The 27,069-nt window shown below is 44.3% G+C and overlaps 1 protein-coding gene across 4 annotated transcripts in view; it reads left to right on the plus strand.

Annotated features, from left to right (window-relative positions):
* Positions 1-27,069, plus strand: part of LOC140727066 (glycerophosphodiester phosphodiesterase domain-containing protein 5-like) — a 271,585-nt gene that overhangs the window by 238,869 nt on the left and 5,647 nt on the right. For 3 of the 4 annotated variants that reach the window (XM_073044292.1, XM_073044291.1, XM_073044293.1), the window contains 2 exons: positions 7,498-7,580; positions 15,096-15,110. In XM_073044292.1, the coding sequence (XP_072900393.1) occupies positions 7,498-7,580; positions 15,096-15,110 (98 nt within the window). The remainder of the gene's footprint in view (positions 1-7,497; positions 7,581-15,095; positions 15,111-27,069) is intronic. The other variant, XM_073044294.1, reaches the window with a different exon arrangement.

Below are 27,069 nucleotides of genomic sequence, written 5' to 3' on the forward strand. Positions count from 1 at the left end.
TTCTGTAATGATCAATAAATCGTTTGGAATCAAATGACCCTGCCTGGTGGCTCAGGGCTGGGTGGGTCTGCACCCACACCACCCCCGCCCCTGCCCCTGATACTCCATCTCTGCCTCCTGTCCCACACCCCTCTCACAGCGCTTCACCCTCACCACCCTTCGCTCCCGCCAGATTTACAAACTCGCTCCATGTTGACAACTACGGTACTGTGCAAAAGTTTTGTGCACCCTAGCTTTATATCTGTGCCTAGGACTTCTGCACAGTACTGTAAATGAAATCAAAAGTATGTGATTTTTCATTTTTTATTCTAAATATTCATAGTATGTATATTACAAAAAAATTAAAGTGCCATACAATTTTCAGGCCATGTAAAAATTTCATAATCAGAGCAGTGGTTGGTCTGTCTGCAGAAAAATAATGAGAAGGAAAGTTGCAGAGCAGCTTCTTGTGGGGGATCCTTCTAATTAATCTCCCTTGGTTCCCCGAGCTTAAGCTTAATCAGCTCTTACAATTTCACAGACTTGTTTTTTTTGTTCCACGCCCCAGTGAACAGGTTGTCATCTGTGCGTTCTATCCTGCTGCGCTGGTGGTTGATCCGCCCTCCTCCTCCCCCTGCTCTCTTCCTTCCTCCCTCTGTCCTCAACGCCCCCCAGCCTCCCACACACCTTTGTCTCCCGAACTGCCGGTGAAGAGGTTTCTTGGCAGTTGTCTAATGCCGAGCAAACACAAGATGCTGTTCCTTTCACTTGGCAAGCTGAACCCTTTGACGGTGATCACTGCAATTATGTGCCCTTTTGTGTGTGCACATCTGTGAATGTGCATTTGTGCCTGAGTTAAAGGCTTTAATGTGGTTGCATTTCATCCACACTCCCCTTCCAGGGGAGTATATGACAGAAACACGAGAAATTCTACAGATAAGAGAAAATCTGCAGATGCTAGAAATCCAGAGCAACACACACGCACATTTTGGAGGAGCTCAGCAGGACAGGCAGCTTATCTATGGAAATGAATAACAGTTGTCACAAGCCCTATGGGAAAAAGTTGAGCGAGCTAAGCCTTTTCCCTTTGGAGTGAAGGAGGATGAGAGGTGATCTGATAAAGGTGTACAAGATGATAGGAGGCATAGATTGAGTGGATTGCTAGAGACTTTTTCCCAGAGTGGAAATGGCAAATATGAGGGGGCAAAATTTTACTTGGAGGAAAGTAAAGGGGGGAATGTCAGAGGTAAGTTCTTTACACAGAGAGTAATGAGTGGGCATGGAGCACATTACCTGGGATGGAGGTAGGGGCAGATACATTAGGGACATTTAAGAGACTTTTAGATAGGCACACTATGATAGAAGAATGGAGGGTAATGTGGGAGGGAGGATTGGATTGATGTTAGAGTAGGTTAAAAGGCTGGCACAACACTGTGGGCTGAAGGGCCTGTACTGTTCTGTGTTCTATATTCAATGTTAAGTACCTCGAGGGAGCTTCACTTCATCTCTGAGTGTTTTTGTTTTGAGAAATGGTTTACTAATTCAGTAATAATGCTTAGGTCATTCTCAATTCAGAACTTACAAAATTAACATCAAATTACCTCAAATCAGAATCAGATTTATGATCACTGACATACATTATGAAATGTGTTATTTTGTGGCAGTGGTGCAGTGCAATATGTAAAATATACTATAAATAACAATAGCAAATGAAAATTAGTGCAAAAAGTGTGCAAAATAGTGAGGTAATGTTCATGGTTCACAGGCATCAGTGCTGATGCAGGGTTTTGAAGTGAAATATCAAGCTTCTTTCTTCCCACTGAATGGGACAGTGTTATAGAGATATAGCAGAGAGACAGGGCACTTTGAATATCTGGTCTGTGCTGAACAGTCCAACCCTCGGAGTGCGATGGAACGGTGCAGAGGGAGCTTCACTGTGTGTCTGACCCCGGGAGTGTGATGGAATGGTGCAGAGCAGTGGTTCCCAACCTTTTCTATGTCCCACACCCCTAGGAAATGTTTGATTAATGTTCGCAACCCCCTACAAAAGTAATATCACATTTTAAGATGAAGAAGTCTAATTTCTAATTTTTGAACCACATACCATACTGCGGGTGAACAAATTGAACTTAAAAAAATAAGCTTTTAACTCAGTGCATAAAATGCAAATATAAATTGAGCAATTAGATTCTAATTTATTGATAAAAAATTGTAAACAGTAAAATCAATCCCAATTGTGAACATAAAATTCAATGACTTCTTTGCTCCTGCTTCTCGATCATTATTCTGTCAAAATGTGGAACTTTCTTGCTGACGGCGATCCGCAAGTCTGCCTGGGGATTCAGGCGATTCCTAGATTTTATTCTTGATTGACAAAAGAGAACTGAATCCAGATTCACACAAGTATGTTGTTGCAAATGGAATGAGGACACGGAGTGCTTTTCCACCAAGTCTTGGGAACATATCCAGTGCTGCACACCAAAACTCCTCCAAAGTCTTGCTTTCAAATTGCATTTCAAGAACTCAATTTTTTCGCAAATCAATAAGATCTTCCTTCATCATCTGACATTTTCTCCAAATTGTAGGGATATGGATTCATGGTCCATTCTTCTGAAATCTTCAGGTCTCCAGCCACAATTTCTTCACGCACAGTAGGAGTTATGGATCCAGCATCTCTTCTAGTGAAGTAAAATTTGAGAGACTGCCTCTTTCCATCCTTCGACGCCAAAGACGTAACTTTTCTTTGAAGGCATTCAACTTTTCACAAGCCTTCAATATTTAGAAGAAGGCATTGAGAATAACATCAGCAAGTTTGCTGATGATACTAAGCTGGGTGGCAGTGTGACATGTGATGAGGATGTTAGGAGAATTCAGGGTGACTTGGATAGGCTGGGTGAGTGGGCAGATACTTGGCAGATGACGTTTAATGTGAATAAGTGTGAGGTTATCCACTTTGGGAGTAAGAACAGGAAGGCAGATTATTATCTGAACGGTGTAAAGTTAGGTAAGGGAGGAATACAAAGAGATCTAGGAGTCCTTGTTCATCAGTCACTGAAGGTGAATTAGCAAGTGCAGCAGGCAGTGAAGAAGGCTAATGGAATGTTGGCCTTTATTACAAAGGAAATTGAGTACAAGAGCAAGGGAATCCTCTTGCATTTGTACAGGGCCCTGGTGAGACCACACTTGGAGTATTGTGTACAGTTTTGGTCTCCAGGGTTAAGGAAGGACATCCTGGCTGTAGAGGGAGTGCAGCGTAGATTCACAAGGTTAATTCCTGGGATGTCCGGACTGTCTTACGCAGAGAGGTTAGAGAGACTGGGCTTGTACACGCTGGAATTAAGGAGATTGAGAGGGGATCTGATTGCAACATATAAGATTATTAAGGGATTGGACAAGATAGAGGCAGGAAATATGTTCCAGATGCTGGGAGAGTCCAGTACCAGAGGGCATGGTTTGAGAATAAGGGGTAGGTCATTTAGGACAGAGTTAAGGAAAAACTTCTTCTCCCAGAGAGTTGTGGGGGTCTGGAATGCACTGCCTCGGAAGGTAGTGGAGGCCAATTCTCTGGATGCTTTCAAGAAGGAGCTAGATAGGTATCTTATGGATAGGGGAATCAAGGGATATGGGGACAAGGCAGGAACCAGGTATTGATAGTAAATGATCAGCCATGATCTCAAAATGGCGGTGCAGGCTCGAAGGGCCGAATGGTCTACTTCTGCACCTATTGTCTATTGTCTATAATATGTTTATCCCTTTTCCTTGAAGAGAAACACTCAGGTCATTCATACAAGTGAAAATGTCAGCTAAGTAAGCCAGCTTTTGGGCGAATTCCTGTGATTCCATTGCCCCAACCAGATCACATTCACGCTCTTCCAGAAAAACTTTGATTTCTTCATGCAGTTCAAAGAAACGGGTTAAAGCTTGTCCTCGTGACAACCAATGGACTTCTGTGTGGAAAAGCAAAGCTGAATGCTCACTTCCCAGATCCTCACAAAATGATTTGAAGATGCGATTGTTCAAAGCACGCCCCCGATCCAGTTGATGATCTTCACACAAGTATCAAGGACTTTCTTCAAATTTGGAGGCAATGTTTTTGATGCCAAAGCATGCTGATGAAGAAAACAATGGGTAACTTGCAAGTCTGGAATCTTCTTTTTCATCAATGCAGAAAAGCCAGATTTATTTCCAAGCATTGCAGGTGCCCCATCAGTGCACACAGAACCAATGACTTTGATATCTAAATCATGTTTGGCAAAGAAGTCTTTCACCAGCTGCATCACATCCTTTGCAGTTGTGTTTGTTTTCAGATCTTTACAAAACAGGAAATCTTCCTTCACAGAACCATCATTGACATACCTCACTAACGTGACAAGTTGACTACAACTGGAGACATCAGTTGACTCATCCAACTGAATAGAGATTTTAAGAGGACTAGCTCTGACATCTGAGATAACTTGGTCCAAAATATCTTCACTCAAATCACTGATTCGGTTGTGAATGACATTATTTGATAGGGGCACCTGTTCAAATTTTTTTTCTTGCTTCTTTGCCCAGGATAATTGTTGCCATTTCCAGTGCACATGGCTTGATGAGATCTTCTGCAATTGTATGGGGCTTCTTGGATTTGGCCACTTTATATGCCACTTGGTATGAAGCAAGAAGTAGTGGTTTTTCAACAGAAATGAAACCTAATTTTGGAAGAGTTCCTTGTGAATCAAAACGAGCTCTTTTGATTTTCAATGACCCAAGATCATGTTCTTCAACATCAGCTCTGCCATGCTTGTTCTTGAAGTGCTCTTGAAGCTTGGATGGGTTCAGATTTGAGTTGGAAAACACAACGCTACAAAAATGCACTGGGGTTTTCATGTTGTGCAAGTGAAACCAAAGCACACATAGTCATCATTCCATTTCCTTCTTTTTGACATGATGAAGGGTTAAGGGTAAAGAGAAAAATATGAGCTAATATGAGAAAAACTATCTGACTAAGTCAGGGATGACCGCTTTACTCAACCAGACACACCTATAGCAAAGTATCGCGAGAAATATGCTTTTGAATATTATATTACGATATTATCTATGGTTACGCCAAGATAAATCGTCAGGTGGAAATGCTACGGGGACGCGACGCGACTTATTAGGCTACTCTCTGCTGAATTTACACACCTATTTCCGATGATTACCAGAGATATGAACTCCCATCGCATGATTGAAAGTCCTCGGTGCTAACCGTGATACCTCCTCAACTAACACAATTCAAAATCATTAACGATTCAAGAAAAAAATCCTTCTAAGAGAAAAAAAACCTTTAAAATTCAAAAACTTCTTTAATGCATTGAGACAGATACGAATGAATGACTTCAGCTGCTTTTTATCAAAATGCAGCTTTTTAGAATTTTATAATTGAATAATTTACCTACTGTCTGCGGGTTTGGTTTTAATGCGAAGTCATTACTCAATGGTTGATTTGGGATGTATAATGATTTTGGCATTATGAGATGATTTTTAACTCTGAGATGTAACCTAGCTAACATTGATGAGACATCTACACCTCAGACTTCAACTACAACATGGAGTCTTGCCATCTTCAGAAGTTTTCTGATGACTCTGCCATAGTTGGATGCATCAGCAAGGGAGATGAGGCTGAGTACAGGGCTACGGTGGGAAACTTTGTCATGTGGTGTAAACAGAATCATCTGCAGCTTAATGTGAAAAAGACTAAGGAGCTGGTGGTGGACCTGAGGAGGGCTAAGGCACTGGTGACCCCTGTTTCCATCCAAGGGGTCAGTGTGGACATGGTGGAGGATTACAAATACCTGGGGATACGAATTGACAATAAACTGGACTGGTCAAAGAACACTGAGGCTGTCTACAAGAAGGGGCAGAGCCATCTCTATTTCCTGAGGAGACTGAGGTCCTTTAACATCTGCCGGACGATGCTGAGGATGTTCTACAAGTCTGTAGTGGCCAGTGCTATCATGTTTGCTGTTGTGTGCTGGGGCAGCAGGCTGAAGGTAGCAGACACCAACAGAATCAACAAACTCATTCGTAAGGCCAGTGATATTGTGGGGGTGGAACTGGACTCTCTGACGGTGGTGTCTGAAAAGAGGATGCTGTCCAAGTTGCATGCCATCTTGGACAATGACTCGCATCCACTCCATAATGTACTGGTTAGGCACAGGAGTACATTCAGCCAGAGACTCATTCCACCGAGATGTAACACTGAGCGTCATAGGAAGTCATTCCCACCTGTGGCCATCAAACTTTACAACTCCTTCCTCGGAGTGTCAGACAGCCTGAGCCAATAGGCAGGTCCTGGATTTATTTCCACTTGGCATGATTAACTTATTATTATTTAATTATTTATGGTTTTATATTGCTATATTTCTTCACTATTCTTGGTGCGGCTGTAATGAAACCCAATTTCCCTCGGGATCAATAAAGTATGTCTGTCTGTCTGTCTGACTCCTCAACTCTGAGGTGTAACTCCCAGGTAACACTGATGAGAATCCTCAACGCTGACTCGGGCAGCGGGAGACTGGATTGAGTTTACATCTCTCTCGACTCGGGCAGCAGGAGACTGGAGTGTGCTTGGGACAAACGTTACTACCACTTCTCAAGGCACACTGGCAGCTGGCTGAGTGATGACTCCTGACTTGTCACTCAAGAACACAAGCCACTCTTCGTTGCACCCCCCTGAAATTCCATCTCACAACCCCTGGGCGTGCGGGCACCCCAGGTTGGGAACCCCTGGTGTAGAGGGAGCTTCACTGTGTGTCTGATCCTGGGATTATGTGATGGGACTGTGTAGAGGGAGATTCACTTTGTGTCTGACCCCAGGAATGTGTGATTGGACAGTGTGGAGGGAGCTTCACTCTGTGTCTGACCCTAAGTGTATGTGATGGGACAGTGTAGAGGGAGCTTCACTCTGTGTCTGACCCCGGGAGTGTGTGATGGGACAGTGTGGAGGGAGCTTCACTCTGTGTCTGACCCTGGGAGTGTGTGATGGGCCAGTGTGGAGGGAGCTTCACTCTGTGTCTGACCCTGAGTGTATGTGATGGGACAGTGTAGAGGGAGCTTCACTCTGTGTCTGATCCCGGGAGTGTGCGATGGGACGGTGTGGAGGGAGCTTCACTCTGTGTCTGACCCTGGGAGTGTGTGATGGGCCAGTGTGGAGGGAGCTTCACTCTGTGTCTGACCCTGAGTGTATGTGATGGGACAGTGTAGAGGGAGCTTCACTCTGTGTCTGACCCCGGGAGTGTGCGATGGGACGGTGTGGTGGGAGCTTCACTCTGTGTCTGACCCTGGGAGTGTGTGATGGGACAGTGTGGAGGGAGCTTCACTCTGTGTCTGACCCTGGGAGTGTGTGATGGGACAGTGTAGAGGGAGCTTCACCCTGTAATAACCTGTGCCCTGTGAGTATTTAAGGGTGAACTAACCAAGAAGAATTGTGAATAGATTCAATCCTACCAAAACTCTGTTACCCCAGAGATATAACACAGTTCTCTTTCTTAAATGCAGCATCCCGATGAGTACCTGATGCTCTGGATTACCACTGACATCATATCAATCACCATCGTGGTGGGGATCTTCATCCTACAGAAGTGAGTGAGAATTCCCTCTCTGCTGGTCTCTGCCTGTGGTGTTGGCTTGATGCTTGTTGTTCTGGACTTCATCTCATTCTCAGCTCTCATTCTCCGGGGCGGTGGGATGGTGACCTGGGCTGTGGGGAGGGTCTCTGGTTGGTTAGGCTGCTCCATTAATCGAGCCTTGCTGAGTTGGGTGCCTGGGATGTTAGATAGACTTTGTTGCTTGAGTCATTGAACTGTTGGTGAATGCTTCATGGCCCATCCATACCAAAACCTTCCGGAAGGTGCCTATCGTCTCCAGGACTTGTCACCTCAATGCAAGTAGTTGACCCAATCCACTGTGAGTGGCTGAGGGGGGCTACAGAAGGAGAGGGGTTAGTGTCACAGAGGGGTGAAAGCAAGTAAGTCAGCTGGAGGGAGGAAAAGGCTGATGGATAGAGATTGCACATTCTCCCCGTGACCGCGTGAGTTTCTGCTGGATGCTCTGCTTTCCTCCCACATTCCAAAGGGGTGCAGGCGAATGGGTTAGTTGGCCACTGTAAGTTGGCCCTAGTGTGTGAGTGAGGGGTAGAATCTGGAAATGTGGGGAGAGTAAAATGGGATCAGTGTAAGATTCATAGAGTTGTTCAGCCACATAGCACAGAAACAGGCCATTTGGTCCATCCAGCCATGCTGAACTATTCTGCCCAGTCCCATCGACCTGCATCGAGACCGTATCTCTCCATACCCCTCCCATCCACGTACTTACTCAAACTTCTCTTAAATGTTGAAATCAAACCTGCATCCACCACTTCTGCGGTCAGCTCATTCCATACTCTCACCACCCTCAGAGTAAAGACATGTTACCCTTAAACATCTCACCTTTCAACCATAACACGACCTCTGGTTGTAGTCCTACCCAGCATCAGTGGAAAAGGCCTGCTTCCATTTACCCTATCTATACCCCTCATAGTCTTGTATATCTCTATCAAATCTCCCTTCAATCTCCTAGGCTTCAGGGAATAAAGTTCTAACCTATTCAACCTTTCCCACACACCCACCACTCTCTGTGTGAGAAACTTACCCCTGACATGCCCTCGATACCGATTTTCAAGCACCTTTAAACTGTGTCCTCTCACATTAGCCATTTCAGCCCTGGGAAAAAGCATCTGGCTATCCGCACGATCAATGCCCCTTATCATCTTATACACCTCTATCATGTCACCTTTCATCCTCCATCGCTCTAAGGAGAAAAGGCTGAGTACACTCAACCTATTCTCATAAGGTACGCCCTGCAATCCAGGCAACATCCTCGTAAATTTCCTCTGCACTCTCTCTATAGTACCCACATCCTTCCTGTCGTGAGGCGACCAGAACTGAACACAATACTCCAAGTGGGGTCTGACCAAGGTCTTACGTGTAGGATTGGTGGAGTCTGTAAGACATAGGAGTAGAATAAGGCCTTTCAACCCATTGAGTCTGCTCCATTATGGCTGATCTCTGATCCCACTCAACCCCATACACCTGCCTTATCCTTTGATGCCCTGATCGATCAGGAAACAGTCAAATTCTGCCTTAAATATACTCACAGACTTGGTCTCCACTGCAAAGCATTCCACAGATTCACTAGTCTCTGGCTAAAAAAAAATTCCTCCTTACCTCTGTTCTAAAAGGTTTCCCCTCAGTTTTGAGGCTGTGCCCTCAAATTCAGGATACCCCCACCATAGGAAACATTCTCTCCACATCCACCCTGTCTAGTTCTTTCAACATTCAATAGGTTTCAATGAGATCCCCCCGCATTCTTCTAAATTCCAGTGTGTACAGGCCCAAAGCTGTCAAATACTCCTCATATGTTAACCCCTTCATTCCTGGAATCATCCTCGTGAACCTCCTCTGCACTCTCTCCAATGACAACACTTCCTTTCTGAGATATTGGGCCCAAAACTGTTGACGATGCTCCAAGAGTGGCCTGATTAGTGTCTTATAAAGGCTCAGCATTATCTCCTTGCTTTTATATTCTATCCCCCTTGAAATAAATGCCAACATTGCATTTGCCTTATTTACCACAGACTCAACCAGTAAATTAACCTTCTGGGAGTCTTGCATGAGGACTCCTGAGTCCCTCTGCACCTCTGATGTTTGAATTTTCTCCCCATTTAGATAATAGTCCGCACTATTGTTCCTTTTACCAAAATGCATTATCATACATTTCCCAACACTGTATTCCATCTACCACTTTTTTTGCCCATTCTTCCAATTTGTCTAAGTCCTGCTGCAATCACATTGCTTCCTCAGCACTACTTACCCCTCCACCTATCTTCGTATCATCTGCAAACTTTGCCACAAAGCCATCAATTCCATTATCCAAATCATGGACATACAATGTGATAAGTAACGGTCCTAATACTGACCCCTGAGGAACACCACTAGTCACTGGCAGTCAACCAGAAAAGGTCCCTTTTATTTTCACTCACTGCCTCTTGCCTGTCAGCCATTCCTCTATCCAAGCCAATATTTTTCCTGTAACGCCATAGGATTTTATCTTGTTAGGTAGCCTCATGTGTGACATCAAATACCTTCTGAAAATCCAAGTAAATGACATCCATTGCCTCTGGCTTGTCCATCCTGCTTGTTATTTCCTAGAAGAACTCTAACAGATTTGTCAGGCAAGATTTCCCTTCACAGAAACCATGATGACTTTGACTTTATCATTAGTCTCCAAGTCCCCTGAAACCTCATCCTTAATAATAGACTCCAACAATTTCCAAGCCACTGAGGTCAGGCTAACTGGCCTATAATTTCCTTTCTTTTGTCTTCCTCCCTTCTTAAAGAGTGGAGTGTCATTTGCAATTCTCCAGTCCTCCAGGACCATGCCAGAATAAAGTGATTCTTGAAAGATCATGAACAATGCATCCGTTATCTCTTCAGCAACCTCTCTCAGGACTCTGGGATGTAGTTCATCTGGTCCAGGTGACTTATCCACCTTAAGACTTTTGAATTTGCTTAGCACCTTTTCCTTTGTAATAGCAATGACACTCACTCCTGCTCCCTGACACAGACCTCTGGTACACTGCTAGTATCTTTTTCAGTGAAAACAGATGCAAAGTACCCATTAAATTAGTCTGCCATTTCTTTGTCCCCCATTACTCCCTCACCAGCATCATCTTCCTGTGGTCCAATGTCAACTCTAACCTCACTTTTACTCTTTATATAATTGAAAAAAACTTTTGGTATCCTGCTTTATATTATTGGCTAGTTTGCCCTTATATTTCATCTTTTCACTTCTTAGTTACCTTTTGTTGGATTTTAAAAGCTTCCCAATCATCCAACTTCCCACTCACCTTGTATGCCCTTTCTTTAGCTTTTATGTAGTCCTTAATTTCCCTTGTCAGTCACAGTTGCCTACCTCTTCCATTTGAGGACAACTTCTGTGGGACATAACTATCCTGCGCCTTGTGAACAATTCCCAAAAACCTAAGCCATCTCTGCTCTGCCGTCATCCCTGCCAGTATCCTCCTGGGCAAGCTCCTCTCTCACACCTCCGTAATTCCCCTTATTCCATCGTGATACTGATACATGTGAGTTATGCTTCTCTCTCTCAAACTGCAGCATGAATTCAATCATATTATGATCACTGCCTCCGAAGGATCCTTTACATTTAGCTCCCTAGTCATAGAACACTAGCAGAGAAACGTAAGAACATAAGAAACAGGAGCAGGAGTCGGCCATCTGGCCTGTTGAGCCTGCTCCCCCATTCAGTAAGATCATGGCTGATCTGGCCATGGACTCATCTCCACCTACCTGCCTTTTCCCCGTAACCCTTAATTCCTCAACTATGCAAAAATCTATCCAACCTTGTCTTAAGTATATTTACTGAGGCAGCCTCCACTGCTTCATTGGGCAGAGAATTCCACAGATTCACGACTCTCTGGGAAACACAGTTCCTCCTCAACTCTGTCCTAAATCAACACCCCCAAATCTTGAGGCTATGTCCCCTAGTTCTTGTCTCACCTACCAGTGGAAACAACTTTCCTGCCTCTATCTTATCTATCCCTTTCATAATTTTATATGTTTCAATAAGATCTCCTCTCATCCTTCTGAACACCAGCAAGTACGGCCCCAGGCAATTCAATCTCTCCTCATTTTCTAACCCCCTCATCTCTGGAATCAACCTGGTGAACCTCCTCTGCACTGCCTCCAAGGCCACTATATCCTTCTTCAAGTAAGGAGACCAGGTGCAGCCTCACCAGTACCCTGTACAGTTACAGCGTAATCTCCCTGCTCTTAAATTCAATCCCTATAGCAATGATGGTCAACATTCCATTTGCCTTCTTGATAGCCTGCTACACCTGCAAAGAGGTCCTACGACCCATCTAGTTTGTGCTGAATTATTTATCTGTCTAGTCCTGTCAACCCACTCCTGGACCATAGCCCTCCAAATCCCTCCCATCCATGTATATCCAATCTTAGAACCATAGAACATTACAGCACAGAAACAAGCCCATCGGCCCTTCTTGGCTGTGCCAAACCATTTTTCTGCCTGGTCCCATTGACCTGCACCTGGATCATATCCCTCCATACCCCTCTTATCCATGTACCTGTCCAAGTTTTACTTAAATGTTAAAAGTGAGCCCGCATTCACCACTTCACCTGGCAGCTCATTCCACACTCCCACCACTCTCTGGGTGAGGAAGCCCCCCCCCCCCAATGTTCCTTTTAAACTTTTCCCCCTTCACCCTTAACCCATGCCCTCCGTTTTATTTCTCCTCTAGCCTCAGTGGAAAAAGCCTGTTTGCATTCACTCTGTCTATACCCATCATAATCTTCTCTTAAGTTTCGACATCAAACTGGTATCCACCACTTCTGCTGGCACACTTGCCCCACCACTCAGGTTCCTATCAGATTCACCCTTATCCCATATGAACTCTTGTTCTAGTCTTACCCAACCTCAGTGGAAAAAAACCTGCTTGTAATTGACCCTATCTCTACCCCTCATAAATGTTGTATACTTCTATGAAATCTCCCATCATTCTCCTACACTCCATGGAATAAAATCTGAACCTATTCAACCTTTCCCTCTAACTCATGTCTCAAGACCTGGCGACATCCTTATAAATTAGTATTAATGAATACTTGAAGGTAGCATACGGTTAGTGGACTGAAGGGCTTTTCTTTGTGCTTTATGCCTTTATGACTCTGACTTATATGGAAGTAGGGAGGAGGAGTGGGGGGAGGAGTTGAGTTAGGTTGAAGGAGGTAGTGGAGAGATGAGAAAGAGGGCACAGGAATAGGAAGGAAAAGAAAGGTTGTGTTGTGATAAAGTTTGATATATGTTGACATGACTAAAAACAGGCTAAGCTTGGCCTTGTTAAACCGTTTAGAAGTGGTAAATTGTTACTTGGCAAGGCTGTTCGAAGCCCATCACCCCTACTGGCAGCTTGCCAGAGTCCTCTCTCCTGGGTAGTTCTTTCAAATTGTCTCCTGGTGTAGCCCATCTTCTCTTTTAGACAAATATATATCCTATCCCACTGATGAGGTCTCCAGAGCTTTGTATTGCCTTTCTGTAGCTCTGGGTTTTAACACGATGGAGCTGGCCTTGAATCATGCCGTCTTTGGGAGGGTTGGTGGAGATAGGGAGTGGGAGTTCAAGAACCTCTCTTTCTTCTGTAGAAAGGGAGGGGCAGTAGAAGAGTCTCAATGCCAGAGCCCCGTTGAATGTCTCCTTGGGAACATTGGGGAAAACTTAATCTTTCCTTGATCATTTACCTCCAAGGGCTGAGTTTCTGATCGATTGTACTGTGGTGAATTCATTCCCTGCTCATTCCCATCATGTATAATCCTCATGGACCAACCATCTTCCCTTGGCTTCTGTTGTCTCACCAATGGTTTATGTGTGTGTGTGTCTCTCTCTCTCTAGCTGTGTTTGTTGGTGCATTTGTTGTTTTGCTGATGAGCATGTGTGTACGTGTGTGTGTGTGTGTGTGTACATGTGTGTACATGTGTGTACGTGTGTGTGTGTGTGTGTGTTTGAAAGTCAGTCGCCCCCTTGAGATGCATGGATCGGTGCCACTTTTCCCCCTCCTGTGTGTTGGTGCGTACCTTTCTGCTTTCTCTTCCGAATGTCTGTGTATCACTAATCTAAAAGCAGGACACTGCAGATGCTGTAGGAAATGCTGATCGGGCGACGAAGCACCTGTGGGGAGAGAAACAGCGAAATCGAGCTGGTTTCAGGCCACTGACCATTCATCTTGTTCTGATGTCCGATCTTCAATCTGAAATATCGTCTCTGTTCCTCTCTCCGCAGCTGCTGGCTGGCCTGCAGAGATATCTCCAACATGTTCTGTTTTAATCTCAGTGTTTCCTGCCAGGCAATTGAATAATCATCAAAGTTTTAACCCAACCAGCAGTTCCTTTGTAAAGAAAGTTGCAATCCCAATGTCTCGTGAGTTTAAAGGCTGCATAGGGAAATGGTGCCATGAGGTTGGGCTTGTATTGGTGTCACAGCCTACAATGGGCTTGGTCTTTGACCTACAACTAGCCTTGACCCTTGGCCTACAACTAGGCTTGAGCTTGATGTGCAACTGAGATTGACCTTTGGCCTCAATTTAGGATTGACCCTTGTCTATAACTGGGTTTGTACCTTGGCCTGGAACTGACCCTGACATTTGGCCTCCAACAGGTCTTGGTTTGGCCTACAACTGGGCGTGACCTTGGCCAATCTTTGGCCTACATTTGGACTTGACCCTTGTCTATAACAGGGTCTGAAGCATATCCTACAACTGAGCTTGAGTTTAACTTACAACTGGCCTTGACCTTTGACCCACAACTGAGTGTGACATTTGGTCTGTGACTAGGCATGATCCTTGGTCCAGAGATGTAATCAGGCCTGAGTTTAGGACTAAAGTATTAGCTTTAGGCTTGAGTCTTGAACTGGGCCTAAACCAAGAGCTAAACCTGAAACCAGGCCTTGTCCTAAAACCTGCCTGATCCAACAACAAGGTTGGTGTCTGAGGCTTAATCTGACCTGAACTTCTGCAAGCCACTCAGTCCTAAAGTATGCCATTTAACAACAAAAACCACCTTTTGGGCCCCTCGAGAAGGCCGTGTTGACCTTCCCACTGCAGTCTGTGCAGTGAACGTGAGGAGGAAAAGCACCTGTCTTGGTCTGATGGCAGGGTAGTGTGGGAGCTAGGAAATGCCTTGAACTTCTTTCATACCCAGCCCCTAGCTTTTGCCATTGAATGTTACCTTACACACAGTGATAAAAGAGTGGCTTTGGGTATTGGTAAGCAAATTTCCACCATGTGGACAGATTGCGCAAGGTAATTCCTCCGCTTAAGAAGAACAGGAGTAGAGGAGGTATTTTCCCAATAGAATGTTGCAGAGTGAACTCAGAAATGTTGAACGGTGCTCCGTTCACTCTTTGCGTTCATCTTTTCAGTATTCCCTTCCTTCCCTTTCACTGACGTTATCTCCCTGTTCTTTCCCTCTCTCCTGTTCTCTGCTTCTCTCCTTCTTGCTCTCTCTCTGCTGCACCCTGGCATCTTACAGCTATCACCTGATCAGGTATGGCGGAGACTTCTGAATGACCTTTGACCTCCCCGGAGTGGGAAGCCTAATTTCCTCACTTCCTCAGAACCTCCCTTCCCCTCCCTGCCTCCACTCCCTTGTGACCCTCATGTTCCTGGCAACACCACTCTCCTTTCCCTCACCTACTTCCACACCCTATCTCTCCTTGGTGTCTTCCTCTTTCCCTCTCCTTCCTCCTGCCTCCTTCCATCCTGCCCCCTTCCCTGTCAACCTTCCTTCTTGCTGTGGCACTGAGGCCAGGAGAGAGCGCGACCTTTTCCTGACACCTCCTGAATGCAGGCCTCCTCTATCTCTCCCTGCCTGCCATCTTACCTACTCCTTCCTCTCCCCAGCTTCCAACAAGTTTATTATTATAGTCAGAGTATAAATGTTATAAAATTAGCTTATTTTCCCTCAGTAACAGTGTAGTACATTACAAACATGACCAATGTAATTATCACAGACATATTAACATAAATTAACATAGATTAACATAAATCAACATATATTAAAATGCATAATGCTGGTGTAATATGAGAGTTCAAAAGAAATATAGGCCGGCACCCCCGTCACAGGAAGGATGTGGAGGCTTTGGAGAGGTTACAGAAGAGGTTCACCAGGATGCTGCCAGGATTAGAGAGTGTGAACTATAAAGAGAATTTGGACAATTATAAATACAAGAGCGTCTTCAGATGTTGGAAATCTTGAGCAACAACACACATAAAATGCTGGGGTAATTCAGCAAGGCTGCTATGGAGAGGAAAGAACTGTCAGCGTTTCAGCTCATGACCCAAAATGTTGACGGTTTGTTCCCCTCCACAGATGCTGTCCGACCTGCTGAGCTCCTCCAGCATGCTTTGCACTGGACAAACTTGTGTTGTTTTTTTTTCTGGAGTGGCGGAGGCTGAGAGGAGATCTGATTGAGGTGTGTAGTGTTATGTGAGGCACACAGAGAGTACACAGCCTGTATCTTTTCTTCAGGATAGATGCATCAATTACTAGAAGGCATGAGAGTAAGGCAAGATGGGGCAAGTCCAAAGGAGATGTGAGAGACAAGTTTGTAAGACAGAGTTGCGGGTGTCTGGAATGTGCTGAATGGGGTGTTGGTAGAAGCATTTAAGAGTCTCTTAGATAGACACATGAATCACTGAACACAACTCACTTTCAAGGACTCATGTTCTTAGTATTATTTATTTACTTTTTTTTGCATTTGCACCATTCTTTTGAACATTGGTTGTTTTCCAGTCTTTGTGTGTAGTTTTTAATTGATTCTATTGTACCTCTTTGTTCTACTGTGAATGCCTGCAAGACAATGAACCTCAGGGTAGTATATGGTGACATATACATACTTTGATAATACATTTACTTTGACTCTTTGAGTATGAAGAGAATGGAGGTGTATGGGCCATGTGCAGGCAGACAGGATTAGGTGTCATTTAAGTCAGCACCACATAGTTGTGGTTGCTATGGAAATGCAAGGCTGAGGACCAGGGCCTGTTGGGTGAGTGATAAAGGTCCAAATTTTGTACCCTGTACCCAGATAAGGAGTGGTGAAGGCAAAATTATGATAGCACTGTAAATGCAATCCATTTCTGTTTATTTTGTTTATCTACCACATTCCTGGGGTGTACTATGATAAGGATTTTCAGGTCTTTTCAAGAATTTAATCTTGGCAGGGAAGAAGCTGTTGTTGAACTTTGAGGTGCGAGTCTTCAGGCTCCTGTACCTCCTCATCTTGTCTTGTCCACACTGCACCAGCCGCCGCCACTGGGCTATCAACGTGCAGGGGCAGTGTGTGGTGAAGTGCCTTGCTCAAGCACACGCACGCTGCCTCGGCTGATGCTCAAACTAACGACCTTCAGCTCGCTAGCCCAAAGCCTTAACCACGGCCACACGCCAACATGCCTCATGGCAGCATCGAGAAGAGGGTACGGCCCAGGTGATGATGATCCTTCATGAGGACATCACCTTCCAGAGACGTGGCCTCCTGTAGATGCCAAAGTTGAGGAGAGCTGTAACCCATAATGGAACTCGTGCAGTCCTTACTGGGGTGGAGATATGTTGCCATCAAAGGTATGAGGCTCTTCTTCCTGCCGCTAGTCTGCTGGTCACCCTTGGGCAAAGTGTAGATCCTGCTCTGCACCCTCCCCCCACCCGATCAGGGTCACGTGGAGCCCTGGAAGCAGATGGTGGATGGTTGTACGAGCAGCCAGTGCATATCACAAGTCCTGGTTATGCGACCACTGACGCCAGGCAGACAACCTCTGAAGAGTATTGATGATGGCTGGGGTCACCCGTCTTGTAAAGACACTGCCCAGAAGAAGGCAATGGCAAACCACTTCTGTAGAAAAATTTACCAAGAACATTCATGGTCATAGAGAGACCACGATCACACATGTCATACGATACGAAGCATTACAAATGAACAGTACATACTGTTATGTTTTGTAACTCCAAAATTAATTGAAAGAAAAAGTCCAAAATACAGCTCTAACTTCATGTTTACTTTAAGCAAGATGTGCACCTATCACATGGTAGTGTCATGACATGTGCAATTCACTTATATTTACATGAAACCCACAATGAGTTATTTAAACAAAGAATGCTTGATCAGCAGCCTACTTACAGGAATACTCAAATATTACTGAAACATTAAATACACAACATAAACCTGCTCTCATCCTCCCACACCTTGCCCCCAAGAATGCTGAGGCTCTGTAAGGCATTGGTCAGACTGCACTTCAAAGTTCAAGTTTAATTGTCATTCAACCATACATAAATACCCATAAATACTCCGAAACAAAATAGCATTACTCTGGGGCCAAAGTGCAAAACACAGCACCGACTGCCACACACAGCACAAGGCACATATAAAACATCAATAAAACTCAGTCACAAGATAAAAATACGGTCCAAGACAATGAATGCTGCAGGAACCTGCAGTCAAACACAATGCACCTTGTCTTCTGCAAGAGCGAATGCTGGGAGGCAGCACCGGCCCCTGCTTGGACGCCACGCCACACCGCCTCTCCGATGCCTCTCTCCTGATGGCTGTGAACAGGTTACACTGCGGCTTGAGGCTGCTCTTCCGCCGTCGGCCAATAAATCAGTGAATCTGACTAACAGCATTCCACATCCACAATGTCCAACGGGGTTTTGCTATCACAAGAAGAACTGATGGCTATCCGGTAGGGAAATTCTAAGCAGTTTTTAGAGTAGGTAACATGGTCAGCACAACATTGTGGGCCGAAGGGCCTATAATGTGCTGTAGATTTCTATGTTCTATATTAAGAAAAGCGTCTGAGATGATCACTTACAGTTAGACTACACAACTTTGTGCACCAATTCCTCTGACGCAGCAGCACGGTCCACACCAAGTCCAGCTCCTTCAGTTTCTTCGACAATGAACTTGCTGATGAGGTAGACCTGTAGTACTTTAAGTTCTTAATGTCCCAATAGACAATAGACAGTAGGTGCAGAAGTAGGCCATTCGGCCCTTCTAGCCAGCACTGCCATTCACTGTGATCATGGCTGATCATAGACAATCAGTACCCCATTCCTGCCCTCTCCCCATATCCCTTGACCCCACTATCTATGAGCTCTATCTAACTCTCTCTTGAATGCATCCAGAGACTTGGCCTCCACTGCCATCTGGGGCAGAGCATTCCACACATCCACCACTCTCTGGGTGAAAAAGTTTTTCCGCATCTCTGTTCTAAATGGCCTACCCCTTATTCTTAAACTGTGGCCTCTAGTTCTGGACTCACCCATTAGCGGGAACATGCTTCCTGCCTCCAGTGTGTCCAATCCCTTAATAATCTTATATGTTTCAATCAGATCCCCTCTCATCCTTCTAAATTCCAGTGTATACAAGCCCAGTCGCTCCAATCTTTCAACATATGACAGTCCCGCCATTCCGGGAATTAACCTTGTGAACCTACGCTGCACTCCCTCAATAGCAAGAATGTCCTTCCTCAAATTTGGAGACCAAAACTGCACACAATACTTCAGGTGGGGTCTCACCAGGGCCCTGTACAGCTGCAGAAGGACCTCTTTACTCCTATACACAATTCCTCTTGTTATAAAGGCCAGCATGCCATTAGCTTTCTTCACTGTCTGCTGTACCTGCATGCTTGCTTTCATTGACTGATGTACAAGAACACCTAGATCTCGTTGTACTTCCTCTTTTCCTAACTTGATTCCATTTAGATAGTAATCTGCCTTCCTGTTCCTGTTCTTCCTGTTCTGTGATCGCAAGTCCTGCGGGGTCTTCAAAACGTATTCAAAAATACGTTTGAAAAGGGCAATAACACCTTTGGTTGACCCCATAGAAGCCGCTGCGATCGAGCGTGTCACCATCTTACCGGAAGCATTGTGAGCAGCTTTGGGCCCCTTATCTATGAAAAGGCATGCTGGAATTGGAATTGGAGAGAGTCCACAGGAGGTTCACATGAATGATCCCAGGAGTGAAAGGGGTTAATGTATGAGGAACATTTGATGACTCTAGGCTTGTACTCACTGGAGTTTAGAAGAATGAAGAGGGATGGCATTAAAACCTATCCATTGTTGAAAGGCCTTGATACAGTGGTTGTGGAGAGGATGTTTCCTGAAGTGTGGGAGTCTATATCCATTGGGCACAACCTCAGAATAGAGGGACATCCATTTGGAACAGAGGTGAAGAGGAATGTCTTTAGCCAGAGGGTGGTGAATCTGTGGAATTCATTGCCACGGACGGCTGTGGAGGCCACGTCATTGGGTAGATTTAAAGTGGTAATTGATAGGTTCTTGATTAGTCAGGGTGTCAAGGATTACGGGGGGGAAGGCAGGAGGGTGGAGGTGAGAAGGATAATAAATCAATTGTGATGGACTGGCGGAGAAGATGCGCTGGGCTGAATGGCCTCATTCTGCTCTATTTGTGGTGTTAATGAACCGTTCACACGTGCACGCTCACTGCACTCCATACCTACACACCACAGGATACACACATGCTCAGATTTCATTGGGACACCCCACCCATACTAATCATTATATAAACGATGCTCCACAGTCGATTGTTCCATTGTCAACATTCCAAAACAATAAATACATTCAACATTAACAGCCAAAATCAAAATTATCCTTTAAGCAAAAAAATACTATAGATGCTGAACATCTAACACGAAAACAGAAAATGCCAAAAGACTCAGGTCACGGGCCTGAAATATTGAGTCTGTTTCTCCCTTGGCAGGTGCTGACTGACCCACAGATGTGAGCCGTATTTTGTCCTTTTAGCTCTTACGCCGCTTTATTATTGGCGGAATGCATCTGAGAGTTGGGTTTCAGCCTGTGCACCACGGTTCACGCTCCTGCTGTAAACAGGCAGAATTGTGCTGTAGCAGAGGCAAATCCTGTACCTGATTCCACTCTGTTCACTTCTAGTGTGAGAGCGTGTGTGTGTGTGTGTCTATATGATTGTATGTGTGGGAGTGTGTGTATGAAGGAGTGCGTGTGTGTGTATACATGTATGTATGTGTGTGAACTTATGTGAGCATGTTTATGGTGTGATAGTGTGTGAATGTGTGAACACGTGTGTGTGTGCGTGCACGTGACCATGGGATATAGGAGTAGAATTAGATTATTCAGCCCATCGAGTTTTCTCTGTCTTTCCAAACTCCTGCCTTCTCCCTGTAATCCTTGACACCCTAACTGATCAGGAACCTATCAACCTCTTGACCTGGCCACCACAGATGTCTGTGGCTTCACTCATATCATGATAACTGATGTTGGTTTAATGGTATTTGTAATTACAAGTGGAATTGGTTCATTACTGTCACAGGTATCGAGATGCGATAAAAAGATTCTGTTCACGTGCTAACCAGGCAGATTATGTTGTACATCAATACAGTGAGGTGGTCAAAAGGTTTTTTACACAGAACATTGGGTGTGTGGAAGCTCCTGCCAGCGATGGTGGTAGAGGCAGATACATTAAGGACATTTAAGAGGTTCTTAGGCAGATAGATGAGAGAAAAACGGGGTCTGTGTGAGAGAGAAGGTTACAAGCTTGGCACAACATAGTGGGCTGAAGGGCCTGTACTGTTCTGTGTTCTATGAGCGTGGAATGGAAGATACAGTGTTACAGCTATGGAGAATGTGCAGTGCTGGTAGACACGTACATTGGTGCTGAGACCCTTAGGAATCCCAGCTGTTTTCTCAATTAAAGTTCAAAGTAAATCTGTTATAATAAGTCATATATGCCATATACAAACCTGAGATTGACTTCCTTGCGAGCATACTCGGTAAATCCAAAAGCCATAACGAATCAATAAAGGACCGCCCCCAACAGGATAGGACGGACAAGCAACCATTGTGCAAAAGACAAACACAAAAGAAGAAAAACGTAATAATAATAAATCAGCAATAAATGTGAGATGAAAAGCCCATAAAAGTGTGTCCTGGGACACAACAGAGTGGATTGATCTGTCCTTTGATGTATGAGAGGTTTGCTTAACAGTCTGATAACAGCGGAATAGAAACTGACCTTGAACGATCACATTGCCTGCTTTCCTAAGGCAGCAGGAGGTGTAATGGTGGGAAGGCTGGTTTGTATGTGTGTGTTTACTTTTATTTCTGAGATACAGCGTGGAGTAGGCCTTTTCAGCCCTTCAAGCTGCACCACCAGCAATCCCTGATTTAACCCTAGCCTAATCACAGGACAATTTACAATGACTAATTAACCAATTAACCAGTATGTCTTTGGACTGTGGGGGGAAAACCAGAGGACCTGGGGAAATCCATCTGTTCCACGGGGAGGACACACAGGGACTCCTTACAGATGATGTCAGAACTCCGAACTCCGATGTCCTGAGCTACAATAGCTATGCGCTAACCATTACGCCACCGTGGTGATTATGTGTGTGCAGACAAGGCTTGTATGTATGTGTATATGAGTGTGTGGGTGAGAATCTGCATGACAATTGGGTGAATATGTGCTGTTGGTGTAAGTGAGTTTGTGTATGTGCACATCTCTTGTCCTTCAGATAGGTGGGGATGATATCAAACTGAATTGAGAGATTCATGTAATAAAGTTACTACTCTGATCATAGGCAAATTTAACCTGGACTATAAGATATTGGACGAGAGTTAGGCCATCCATACCATTAAGTCAGCTCCGCCATTCCATCTTGACTGATATTATCCCTCTCAATCCCATTCTCTTGCCTTGAACCCGTAAGCTTTGACACCTTGATTAATCGAGAACATATCAAACTTGGCTTGGCCTCCACAGCTATCTGTAGCAATGAATTCCACAGATTCACCTCCCTCTGGCTAAAGAAATCCCTCCTCATCCCTGTTCTAAAAGGATGTCTTTCTATTATGAGGCTGTGCCCTCTGGTCCTAGCTCCCTCACTATAAGAAAAACCCTCTGCATGTCCATTCTATCTGGGACTTTCAATTGATAAGTTTCTCAGAAATTTCCCCCCCCCCCCCCACCGCATTTTTCTAAACCTTTCATTCCCGGGATCATACATTTCAGGGAAATTGTAAATTGGTCTGGGTCGTGCAGGAATCTTTAGGGGAGAGTGACCGTATTCACCTGCCAGCTTGTACTCCTTCCCCTCACACAGCTTCTTATTCCAGTTTCTTCCCTCATCCTTTCCAGTCCTGATGAACGGTATCAGTCCAAAACATCGACTGTTCTTTCCTCTCCACAGATACTACCTGACTGCTGAGTTCCTCCAGCATTTTGGGTGTGTAGCTCTGGATTGCCAACATCTGCAGAATTTCTTGTGTTTATGACCATAATGTTAAATTCATAAAATAGTTGATGGTGAACCAGTGAATGTGGTATATTTGGACTTACAGAAGGTCTTTTATGATATTTTGCCTTCTTCTGGGCAGCGTCTTTACAAGACGGGTGACCCCAGCCATTATCAATACCGTTCAGAGATTGTCTGCCTGGCATCAGTGGTCACATAACCAGGACTTGTGATATGCACCAGCTGCTCATACGACCATCCACCACCTGCTCTCGTGGCTTCACGTGACCCTGATCGGGGGTAAGCAAGTGCTCCACCTTGCCCAAGGGTGACCTCCAGGCTAGTGGAGGGGAGAAACGCTTTACACCTCCTTTGATGGAGAGATATCTCCACTGAAGGCAGTGGCAAACCACTTCTGTAGAAAAATTTGCCAAGGAGACCATGATCAGCCACATCATACGGCATGGCACATGATGATGATGGATAATAACATCCCACATGAAAGGACTTTGTGTAAAGTTATTTATGTGGGATTATGAGTCAAACATTGACATAGATTGATAATTGGTCAATGGGACAGAAAAACAGAGCGGGAACATGTGATTCTTTTCAGCTGGAAATCGAGAACTACTGGGTGAATCCTAGGGATTAGATGGTAAATTAATTTATTATTGTCACCTGCACTGAGGTGCAGTGAACATCTTTGTTTTGCATGCCATGCATACATATCAAATCCATACATACATCAAATATTAGCTTTATTTGTCACATGTACATTGAAACAAGGAGACATACAGTGAACTGTGCCATTTGCGTCAAAGACCAACACAGTCTGAGTGTCGCCATGCTTCTGGCGCCAACATAGCATGCCCGCAATTTACTCACCCTAATCCGTACATCTTTGGGATGTGGGAGGGAACCAACGCATCCAGTGGAACTCTACTTGTCATGGGGAGAGCATACTAACTCCTTATAGACAGCTGTGGGAGTTGAATCCTAATCATTGGCGCTGTGAAGTGTTACACTAACCACCATACCACCCGATCCTTGGGGTTCTTCCAGGAGTCAGGAGTGATGAGCAGTCTTTGTACCAAGATTTGTTTATTTTAGAGTACAAACAAACATACAAACACTAATCAAACTAAATAAGGAGCTGAGAAACGATGCTAAGAGGGGAATTAATGCTAAGACAAAATAATAAAGTTGGCACTTCTGAAACTATTATTTATTTATTAGTTTCTACAATGAAAAAACAGTAATAACAAAGTTTTTACAGTGCAAAACAAACGTATCGAATGTACAGTTCACAACAGTTAAAGTAAAGCACCCATGGTAGAATCGTATATAGTTACCACCCCACCCTCCCATTCCTCAGCTCCAAGCCAACCTTGCAATAGATAGAAAAGTTCATCAGAACTTTTATCACCACAGTGCTGTATTTATAAAAAGGTATATTGCCTACTATCTGGGCTATTATATGTTTACATATCAGATACCGTAAATCTTAACAGAAAGAAGCTGGAAGTAATGGGTTTATATGCAGAAGGAAAAAAAAGGGATGGACCTTTAAACTAAGCGGGAATTAAGAAAATATTCAAGTAAAGGTCCCCACACCCTTTGGAACTCCATGTCCGAATTAAGAAGTGAATAATGAATCTTTTCAAGGTCTAAACAGGACATAATGTCTCTGAGCCACTGAGCATGAGTGGGTGGGGCAGATCTCTCCACCTTCGTAGGACTGCGCGTCTGGCCGAAAGACAGCGTACGACTCGGACTCAGGTGCGTGTCAACCTCTCCCGAGATACCGAAAAGAGCAATCAGAGGGTTAGGTTCCAAGTAGTAATTAAGTATATGGGATAAAGTTAGAAAGACTTCCTTGCCATCCGCCTAAACCAATTGTTAACCCTGTTATCAGGCACACTCTGAGAATATGGGCTCAATTTAGAAAGTATAATAGTCTTCACGGTTTCTCTCTCTCTAGTCCAGTCCTACATAATCATCTCTTTCAGCCGTCTATGCATGATTTAACATTTCAAGACTGGCACAGAAAGGGCATTAGGTGCTATGAAGATCTTTTCATAGACAATCGCTTTTCTGTAAAGTTCAACCTATCCAACACGAGTGAATCTGCAGCTGCTGGAAATAAATAAAAACACAAAATGCTGGCAGAACTCAGCAGGCCAGACAGCATATATGGGAGGAGATAGTGACGACGTTTTGGGCCGAAACCCTTCATCATCAACCTACCCAACACTTGCTTTTTTAGATATCTTCGAATTAGACATTTTATCAACCCCTCAATCTCAAACTTCCCTGAGGTACCTGATAAAAATGTTGTTGAGATGTTTCTTTGCATGAATCCATTGTGTAAAGGTTTAATATCTACTATTTGAGATAAGTTAGCGACTTTGAGTTGAGCTCCCCTTGACAAAATTAAAACTGCCTGGGAGCAAGATTTAAATTTTCCTTTGTCCGAGGATGTTTGGGATTCAATTCTCAAGTCAGTTAATTCAACCTCTTTCTGTGCTCGCCACTGCCTGTTACAGCTTAAGATCGTACACAGGGCTCATGTGTCTAAAACTAAATTATTGTGTATCTATCCAGATATTAGTTCCTGTTGTGACAAGTGCAAAGGGGGTGAGGCTTCCCTTATTCATATGTATTGAACTTGGCCTGCTTGGAGAAATATTGGAGAGATGAAAGTCTATTACTTTTATAGATCAGATAAGGGAAATTCCTTAGACAGGATTGAATGAATTAATAGGCTACATAATTAAAACAATTCCATCACGTGGATAATGTGCTAATACTTGGCCAATGAAAAATGAGAAAGGCAAAAAAACTGTTAGTTTTTGCCACTTTCTGCCAGTTAGTGTGAAAATTACACGAGTTTGTTAAAAAGTAGAAATCTTATAAGAAGTATTAAAAAACAGTGGTTTCCAACACTGCCTGCATCAGTGCATTAAGGCAGTACAAGCGAAAAGCAATCACAAAATGCAAATGAGGTGTTACAGTTAAAGAGAGAGTGCAGTGCAGGTAGACAATGAGGTGCAAAGCTATAATGAGGTAGATTGGTATTAGTATTCATGCATTCATTCTGGGTGGCAGGGTGGGGATACGTCTATACAAAAGGAGGCATAATGCAACCCTTCCCTTTGCTAGCCTGCAGGTCATCCTTGGGCAAGGAGTAGCACATACTTAGCACCACCCCCACCCGCCCCCAATCACAGTCACATGAAGCCATGGGAGCGGGTGGTGCATATCACAAGTCCTAGTTATGGTACTGATTTACAATTGTCACATGTATCGAGTTTCAGTGAAAAGCTTGTCTTGTATACTGTTCATACAGATCAGATCATTACACAGTGCACTGAGGAAGGACAAGGTAAACCAATAACAATGCAGAATAAAGTGTAAAAACTACCAAAATAAGTGCAGTGCAGGTAGGCAATAAGATGCAAAATCACAACAGGGTAGATTGTGAGGTCAAGAGTCCATCTTATCACACTTGTGGACCTATTCAAGTCTTATAACGGTGGGATAGAAGCTATCCTTGAGCCTGGTGGTGTGTGCTTTTGGGCTTTGTATCTTCAGCCCGATGGACGATGGGGAAAAGAGAGGATGTCCAGGATGGGTGGAGACTTTGATTACGTTGACTGCTTTACCGAGCCTCTTTCTCCCTCCATGCTTTGTGCGCGCGCACTTTGGGCGGATGCACTTTGAATGGGTGTGTGCATGTTTTTTCCGGGTGTTATGTGTGTTTATTGAGTGTACATATGCGTACCCGAGTGTGAGCTCTCTTGTTGAAGGAGTGAGTGTGCAAAAACCTATTGAGTGTGTAAGTATCTAGAAATAGAAGTCACCTGCTCAACCCTCCCCTCCAATGGCTTAACCCATAAGATCATAATAGATAGGAGCGGAATTAGGCCTGTTGGCCCATTGAGACTGCTCCACCATTCCATCATGGCTGATGCATTTTTCCTCTCAACCCCATTCTCCCCATAGCCTTTCACACCCTGAATAACCAAGAACCTGTCAGCCTCTGTCTAAATTATCCCCAATGACCTGCCCTCTACTGCCAATAAATTCCATGGAATCACCACCATTTGGCTAAAGAATTTGCTCCTCATTTCCATTCTAAAAGGACATCCTTCTATTCTGAGGCTGTGCCCTTTAGTCCTAGACTCTCCCACCATAGGAAACATCCACTCTACCTAGAC

The sequence above is a fragment of the Hemitrygon akajei genome, chromosome 4 (assembly GCF_048418815.1).
Source record: "Hemitrygon akajei chromosome 4, sHemAka1.3, whole genome shotgun sequence".
NCBI classification, from domain to species: Eukaryota; Metazoa; Chordata; class Chondrichthyes; order Myliobatiformes; family Dasyatidae; genus Hemitrygon; species Hemitrygon akajei.